Source organism: Sinocyclocheilus rhinocerous, unplaced genomic scaffold, assembly GCF_001515625.1.
Source record: "Sinocyclocheilus rhinocerous isolate Xijiao unplaced genomic scaffold, SAMN03320098_v1.1 scaffold677, whole genome shotgun sequence".
NCBI lineage: Eukaryota > Metazoa > Chordata > Actinopteri > Cypriniformes > Cyprinidae > Sinocyclocheilus > Sinocyclocheilus rhinocerous.
The window spans coordinates 1,058,957-1,067,881 of record NW_015633185.1 but is presented as its reverse complement, the minus strand read 5'-3'; the positions used below and the strand labels follow the sequence as shown (position 1 = coordinate 1,067,881).

Genomic DNA, 8,925 nt, shown 5'->3' with positions numbered 1-8,925 from the left:
CAAATACACAAAATAATGTTCTTTTTAGCAACATCATATGACCCCTTTAAACATAAAAAAAAATCTAAATTGAAAAAAAAAAAACTATATAGAAATTTTTATTTTTAAATTTCTAAATACTGCTTACCGGGTATTCACACACACCACACACAACTGTTTCCTCTATTATTTCAATCCCTAGAAAGAATAGATACATGCTAATTGATTTTAATTACATTTTTCTGTGTGTTTTTATAAATTCCAAAAGGAATTCCTTGAAAAAATAAACCTGTTAGAGGTGGGCATGATACAATAGGTAAGAGATTCATATAATTTGAAAGCTTTCTCGATGAGTGAATCAGTGGGTCCGATGACTCAAAAAACTTGTAAATAATTTGGCAAAGTATGGCTTAATGTAATAAAATGAAACTTTTACATTTAGCACACAATCAATGTTGTTTTAATGTTCTGATTATGAATAAACATTGCATATCCATTGTATATAATTTATTATATATTGGGTTTATAACATGCAGTTTGGATGGCTTTATATTAGTTAAGCAGTGTATTTCACACATACTGCAGCTTAATTTTGTTTACGTTCTCATAGGTCTTATAGCTCTTGATCTAAGTGGTAACATAACAGTAGGTACGGTTGAAAATGTTTACATTGTCCATTGTTGTTTTCTCTGAAGTCATCTTAATTTCTACAATAATATTAAACACAGATGTACTAATGTAGTCATGAGTATAATTATACTGGGTTGACATTTGGCAAGTATTTATGTACAAATTCTGTTATTTAATGACAAACATTTGTATATGCCTAAATGTACACATATTGTGCAGGAGTTTCCACATCAGGAGCACCCTTCAAATCTCCAGGGCGGGTGGGAGATTCTCCACTTCCAGGCTGTGGTCTATATGCTGACCATACAGTAAGTTGTGGAACTTTAAAGGTCATTTGATTATGCAGGGCTTTTTGTATCATTCAACTCATAGCCTATTTCTTTACTATCAAATTATATTAATTTGTATGACAAGGATTAAAAGTATGACAATTTACAACCATGTTCTCTGTATTTTCAGGTGGGTGCCGGCCGCAACAGGTATTTTTTTTACATTGCATCTGAGCTTGTTCTTGTACTAAGGCATTGTTTCTTTGCTCAGTAAATATTACATTGTACTATTGAACATGCAGTATATAAATCATTTGGAGACTTTACACTTGGAGGAGAATATACCAATATATATTCCTTCTGTCCACAGCTACAGGTGATGGAGACAAAATCATGTGCTATTGCCCAAGCTTTCATGTTGTGCAGCTGATGAGACAAGTATTTAATTCTGCTTTGGTATAAATTAAAATATCACCTTGGATAAATATTCAGTTGTGTATTATTTAATTCAATAATAATACATAGGATTATGTCCAAATGTATCAAAATGTGAAGGTGTAATTTGCAGTAGTCAAAAACATTTTGTACACAGTAGAAAATTTCATGTTAAATACTGTGAGGATCTGGGTATCCCAACTGTTGTGTTTTTGACAATAGAGGTTGTGTAAAGTGAAGGCGGTCAATGAAAATCTCATTGAACCATTAGAAAAATAGTTGTGCTGTAGTAAATTAGATCTGGCTCACATTTCTCTCATCTTTTGTCTGCTATCAAGGGCTCATCTCCCAATGAAGCCTGTCACGCTGTGCTTGCCGGCATTCAGAGGAGAACAAGTGGTGATAAAGGCTTTGAAATTGGGCTTATTTCTTGAATATGAAGGTAAACACCTTTTATATGGTCCACTGTATTTCCTGACCTTAATATAATAAATATTGCTTATATGCAGTTTGAACTTACACATTTGTAGGGGTTCTTTATCGTTTCTCTTGATAAAATGTAATTTTTAGCAGCTTATACCATTAATTGCAGCTGATCCATGTTTCTAAAACGGTCTTCTCACAACAGGGAGAGGTTGGAGCTGCATCCTCAGTGGAATTTCCATACACGTTCTGGAACCAAGGGTTGAGTTCGGTGGAAAAGCTAGTCATTAGCCAGGCCATCAGGCTCCTAAACTCAAACTCAGTCTCTTAACACCAACATGACTTCACTTAATTATCAGTAAGACACTTAATATACTGACATTGTCACTTGCACACAGCAATTTCTCTAATATTTAATTTATTTACTTTTTTACCCCTATTGCTGCTATGTAACTACCTTGTACAACCTGTTTGCACATTCTTCTCTTGTACATTCCTGCCCATCTTAATATTTATTAAGTCTACAGTATACTGTCGGCCTCCTAATAATCCCCATCCGCTTGACTAGCTCTATCTCTCTCTCCTCTCCACCTGTAGCTGGTGTGTGGTGAGCGCACTGGCGCCTTTGTCCTGTGGCTGCCATTGCATCATCCAGGTGGATGCTGCACACTGGTGGTGGTTGAGAGACCCCCCACATGATTGTAAAGCGCTTTGGGTGTACATCAATACACAATAAAGCGCTATATAAATGCCTCATTCATTCATTCATTAACCAACATAAATCCAAAAACGTATAATTTCTCCTCATTACGTGTGGTTGGTCATAAAACGTCATTGCTTTTTAACATTTGTGTTTAACTTTTCAATTATTTGTATGAAAAAAACACTTTGGTCATTATTCTTAATAATCAATAAAAATCTGTCTGGTGGTTCACTGTCATCGTTTTGACACGTATTGATCAGAGACTCACACTCACGTTAGCCAATGCCACGTTTCACAAATGACGTAATATTTTACCCCTCTTGATAGGGGGCAGGATTGCGGCAGTCCTCTGCGTGAACGATTCAAGTCACTATGAACTCATCGTAAACGTTTAATAAATAGATGTGGGTGTTGTAGTTCTTTATACAGACGTTTTCCATTCGCGCAAGTCAGATTATATCTGAATTGAACTACAACTTCCGCATAGGTCATTATGACGACATTGCCTACGCAATCTGTTTAAGGAGTTCCTATTTCCTGGTTGAAGAGTCAGCCATTTTGGGTTTCAACCGACTAGCCTTTGCGGTAGTAGCTAGCCAGCTAGTTACTTTTTAATCGGGAGAAAGGTTATTGTTTCTAGTCTACCTTCACGCCGCTGAGTTGTATTGTTAGAAGACAAGCGGTTTTCACAGTGTCCAGTCCACGATGAATCCTGAATAGTAAGTGGTTGAGTTATTACGCTGTTGTTTGTCGTTACTGAGCTCATCATTTACCTGTAGCTACTTTTGACAGGCAGCAGCAGCAATGATGACTAGCTGTGTTTAATCTTACCAGCAACTAATATCAATGTATTTGATCTGTTTCACTTCGTCAAAGCCGGAAAGCACGGTGATTTTCAAGACCGGCATTTTTAACACATAGCTTTCTTTAAAGAAGTGTTGTTGTTTTTTTGTCATTAAACGGCTGTTGTTGTATAGCGGAGCTCAGAGGGGTTAAATATCCATCCGCGTTACATTTATGACAAGTAGAGCTCCTTAGTTGGTCTTGGTCATACATACCACACCTTTAACACTTCGTACATTGTAATATTTTAATCCCAAGCCATTAAAACGCATGTTATCTGTCAGGCTTCATCAGAAATTAATACGAAAGCTAGCTGATGTAAGCTAACGTCTTCAGATCGCTTTTCATTTACGTTTTAAACAGCTCGACCAGCTGGTGAAATAGATAAATAGCTGGTTAAGTATCGTTAACATATTTAGTAACCTGTTGCTGACCCCTTAATTTAGTCAGAAAGAGGGTTGCGGTTTAAGTAGCTACTAGCTAGTTAAAAAGGGGTGTCACTATCAGGAAGGTGGGCTTGTAAATTACTAATGAGTAACGTTAATCATAGTCATTCGCGTTCATTTTATTTGCTAAACCAGCTTTTAAAGTTTAGACAGCGATTTAAGATATTTTATTCAAGTCACGTGCCTTGTTGTTTAATACTACATTTTTAAGTTGTAGATGTACTGTACACTTTGACACTTAAATAACATTTCTAAGTTAAAGTCAGGGTTTTTCTGTCTGCTTAGAAATAAAAGATGGTTTAGCAAGATTACATGCATAATAGCCACATTTCCACAGCACCAGTCTGATTTGTGCTATCTTTGCTTCCTTATCAGTATTAATTTACATAATCTCAAAAAGTATTTGATGCCATGATTCCAGTGTTCATTGGCACTGAATTGTGAGGTTTCTACACTCCTGTCTAAATGTCTGAATGTGCAGATGTCAAGTATGTCTCAAGGAACTGAAGTGCCCATCCCTTCCTCTATTGTGTAGTAGTCATGTGTAGGTCACATGCCAAATGACAAGCTACAGGCTTCATTACAACTATCACTAGTCTGAGTGTTAAGCAACTCTGTTTCTTAATAGACTTAAGTATCAGCTGTTACTTGTATTTTACATGGTCAGAAAAAGGGTGAAGTATGGTTTTTCATAGTTAGGTGCTGTTTGATGGTTGATCAGTGGTTAACACTCATTTGCAGTTTCTCTTTCGGTTCTTCACATGAGTTGTATCAAAGATTCAATACTAAAGCGCATACAGACTTTGTGGCTTCCTGAAATAACATGAATAGTGATTTTTTTTTTTTAATGATAGCAAGCCAGAATTCATGTGGATTGTCTCTGTCTTTTCTGACACAGGTTTTTAACATCCATCCATGTAGGATTTAATGCAGAATTTCAGATCTGCATGTTTAAACAAGACATTTTTTAAGACCATACTTAGCTGAAGACACTTATACTACACCTACTTATTCTATTTGATAGAAATCAGAAACCAGTGTATAAACAGAGGGTCTTTACATGCAGTTTTTCATGTAGCTGTTCCCTACACAGGAGCGTTTGTTCCAGTCAACCTAACAAGGAGAACATGACTTGAATTCAGTGCAGTGGGCAGGATGGAGAGGAAAACAGACCGTTCTGCTGAGTCGATGAGCTGGTCTTGACCAGGCTGATCCAGTGAATTTCCTTCCTATGGTCTTTTCTTACTAGGGCATGTTGAATAAGGCCAGAGGATTTAGCGCAACAGGCAAAATTCCCTCTCTGTGGAATGCTTGATCCGCTTACTCAAGTTTCCCGACCTCATAGGTCCTCAAGCACATTGTTTCTGTTAAAGAGCAGGTCATATGGGTTTTCGAAAAATATATTTTTTGCAGTTTGTAACGTAGCTATTCATTTGCATAATCCCCGCCTGCCCGCGAAATACGAACACTCTGACCTGCCCACAAACTCTTCCGCTAGTTATTGTGTTTACATCATGTCGAGAAGACCTGTGTTTTTAGCCTCACTGGGCATTCTAACACGGTTCCCACACGTGCACCTCAAATAAGTAAATAATAATAATGAATGAAATAAAACTGCTGTCACATCACGTAAAGTACCACAAACAAAGTTTAAACTTACCGCTGAGAAACGTCCTGATCAAGTCGTGCTTGCGATGGAGTTTCCGGTTGAGCGACTGCATCGGTATCATCCTCGGACTCGGGTTCAAATTGATAAGGTAATATCAATGCCATTTTTGTAACCTTATAGCATCTTTGTTTGCAAGTAACCATCCAGAGCAAAACAATAATCATGGTAATGGGCGTTTCGTTTCCGACATGCATTGTATACGGAAAGACCAATCACAACAGACTTGGCCAGCTGACCAATCAGAGCAGAGTAGAAATGTGCTGTGATTGGTTAGCTGGGCCAGTGTGTGTTGTGATTACCCTGGTCGGGAAATGTCACGCCCCTTACCATAGCCACTTGCGAGCTTCAGTGTAAATATTGAGTCAAAATCAAATCAATTTGAGCGCGATTTAAACCTGGATGATTGTAACCACTCTAAGATCGTCTGCCTTGTGAAAACTAGCGCGTCTCCGACATAGTGATAACACTCGTGTTTCGAAATCATTGAAAAATGATTCTAATATTAAATGTATATTCTGAGAAAATTACAATGTTTTCTGACCTTAGATGCATTTAAACCTGTTGTTGGGGACTCCAACACAATATTAGGACACTTTAAAATATCATATGACCTGCTCTTTAAACAAACATTTTATTTTCTGCATGCAAAATTGGACCAGAGACTGATTTACCCCATGTTTAACTGAGTTACATCAGACAATGGTCTTACAGTGCTGGAAAGCAAGGGTTTGGCCTATTTCACATGTTTCAGGGGGATTTTAATGACCTCATTCCTAATGAAGGTCTAGAAAATAAACAATGTGTAATATACAGTAAACGAAAGCAACAGTTGGGTTCAGGGCAGACTGAGGTGTTTTGAGATGTAGGGCCTCCTGTCTGCATCAGTATAATGGGTACACTCGTTCAAATGTTATTTATATATTTATTTATTTTTTAAGAATTTAGTAGTTTTACTCAGCAAGGATGCATTAAATTGACCAAAAGGGACAGTAAAGACTTGTACATTGGTGCAAAAATTATGTTTGTATGAACTTCCTATTCATCAAAGAATCCTGAAAAAAATGTATCATGGTTTCTACAAAAATATTAAGCCATGCAACTGTTTTTAATTGTTAATAATAGGAAATGTTTCTTCACCACCAAATCAGCAGAGATAATTCTAATATGAATGCTGAAGACTGGAGTATTACCTGCTGAAAATTCAGTTTTGTCATCAAAGGAATATTGTAGTTTTTGAAAAGTTTCAGTTAAATAAAATATCTCCTTTTGAAGTGGACTTTGAGCTTTGTAACTTTGCAGATCTTTTTTATGCTCAAACAGCAACATTACAGACTAACTAAAGTTGAAAAAGCATAATAGGACCCCTTTAAGAGTTGATATTTGAAATCTTTGTCAGTACCCTGCTCTACTATTAAGTAGCTAAAATAAAGTTTTTCTGAGCCTATCTTTGCATTTAATTCAGGTGTCATATTATTGTAAACGAAAGCAACAGTTGGGTTCAGGGCAGACTGAGGTGTTTTGAGATGTAGGGCCTCCTGTCTGCATCAGTATAATGGGTACACTCGTTCAAATGTTATTTATATATTTATTTATTTTTTAAGAATTTAGTAGTTTTACTCAGCAAGGATGCATTAAATTGACCAAAAGGGACAGTAAAGACTTGTACATTGGTGCAAAAATTATGTTTGTATGAACTTCCTATTCATCAAAGAATCCTGAAAAAAATGTATCATGGTTTCTACAAAAATATTAAGCCATGCAACTGTTTTTAATTGTTAATAATAGGAAATGTTTCTTCACCACCAAATCAGCAGAGATAATTCTAATATGAATGCTGAAGACTGGAGTATTACCTGCTGAAAATTCAGTTTTGTCATCAAAGGAATAAATTACATTTAAAAAAAAAAAAATTTATTTTAAATGGTAATATTATTTCACATTACTTTATTTTACTGTATTTTTGATCAAATCAATGCAGCCTTGGTGAGCATAAGAGACTTCTTCCCAATACATTAGAAAGTCTTGCCAGCCCCAAACTTTTGTATGGTTGTGTATATTTCACACAACTGTTCTGCCAAAAATTGGTGGACAAATATTGACTGTCTAATGTTACTTTTTGCTTTTCATACAGTGACTATTTATTCAAGCTGCTCTTGATTGGTGACTCTGGTGTTGGAAAGTCTTGCCTTCTTCTCCGATTTGCAGTAAGTAGGCTATATGCTTTCCTGTATTTGCCCTCATGGAGATATTGCCATAATTTTTGCTTGCATCTACGTATTAGCATTTCAGGTCAAAGGTTGCAGAGGTTAAATAATCAGTCTTTAAAAAAAAGAAAAAAGTGATGTGAAGCATTTTAGTTGGAAGAGAGTGCTGGTCATTAACTTCCCCCACCTACTATCTCTGCTGGTACCGAGACTCGAACCTGCGACCTTTGGGTTACACGTCCGACTGTCTAACCATTAGGCCATGATTTCCCCCAATATTTATTTTATTTGTGTACAAAGTAAATTTGCATACTAAAAGACTGTTATATCACGTTTATATTGAATTGAATACATTTATATTTTACTTCAAATCACTCTAGGCAGAGATCTGACTACTGAAATATCTAATTCACCTGCTGTTTTGCTTTTCTCAGGATGACACATATACAGAAAGCTACATTAGCACTATCGGTGTGGACTTTAAAATAAGAACTATAGAATTAGACGGAAAGACCATCAAACTTCAAATCGTAAGTTCCTTTCTATCCTGTAATGAATGATTGTTTGTGAATAAGGTGACATGAATGGAATATACAAACATGTGATTAAAGAAAAGTGAACACTTGATGTTTAGATATCGTATTAATTGTGTAGGGACATTATCAGAGAGAGCAGGGTTATGTCAGTGCTCTTATCATGAATTTTCCTTGATCTTTTGATGTAAATTATGTCAGAGAGAGACCTTTGTCTGCTAACTATTGAATAGGGCTGGGTTAACAATATTGAGTACTCAATTAATTAATTTTAATTTTGATGAACTGATATGAATTCTTACATCAAAATATGTGAACATAACTTCACTAAACATTATTTTATGGCACTCCTGCCATCAAATAATCACAATAAGTTGTTACTTTTGATAAGAAACCAAGTCTCAGATGTCAAATTCTGTCAGTTTTATCACAAAAGTGTTGTTAATTTTAACCTTTAATGTACTAACTAGGGGTTCCCTGTATAGTTTACAGCATCAGTTAAAGGGGTCCTATTATGCTCTTTTACAAAGTCTTGATTTTGTTTTGGGGGTGTTCTAGAACAGGCTCTCATACTAGGTTGTTTGAAAAACACATAATTTTTCACATATTTTACATTATTACAACACCTCTCTTCTCTGTCTGGCATGAACGGCTCGAATAGCTCCTGTATCAAATGAACGCCCGCCTTCTGAAATACGAAATGTGCTGTGATTGGTTAGCTGAGCCAGTGTGTGTTGTGATTGGCAGCACTTTGCGCCTGGTCGGGAAATGTCACGCCCCTTACCATAGCC

General features: G+C 36.2%; 1 protein-coding gene and 1 pseudogene across 2 annotated transcripts in view; both read left to right on the top strand.

The window, feature by feature from the left end:
- The window catches only part of LOC107743594 (N(4)-(Beta-N-acetylglucosaminyl)-L-asparaginase-like), a 3,241-nt pseudogene extending 1,174 nt beyond the window's left edge, over window positions 1–2,067 (top strand).
- Window positions 2,068–2,993: 926 nt separating this feature from the next.
- Window positions 2,994–8,925, top strand: part of LOC107743524 (ras-related protein Rab-1A) — an 11,244-nt gene continuing 5,312 nt past the window's right edge. For both annotated transcript variants that reach the window (XM_016556789.1, XM_016556788.1), the window contains exons 1-3: window positions 2,994–3,158; window positions 7,529–7,601; window positions 8,036–8,131. In XM_016556789.1, the coding sequence (XP_016412275.1) occupies window positions 3,145–3,158; window positions 7,529–7,601; window positions 8,036–8,131 (183 nt within the window). In that variant the 5' untranslated portion in view covers window positions 2,994–3,144. The remainder of the gene's footprint in view (window positions 3,159–7,528; window positions 7,602–8,035; window positions 8,132–8,925) is intronic.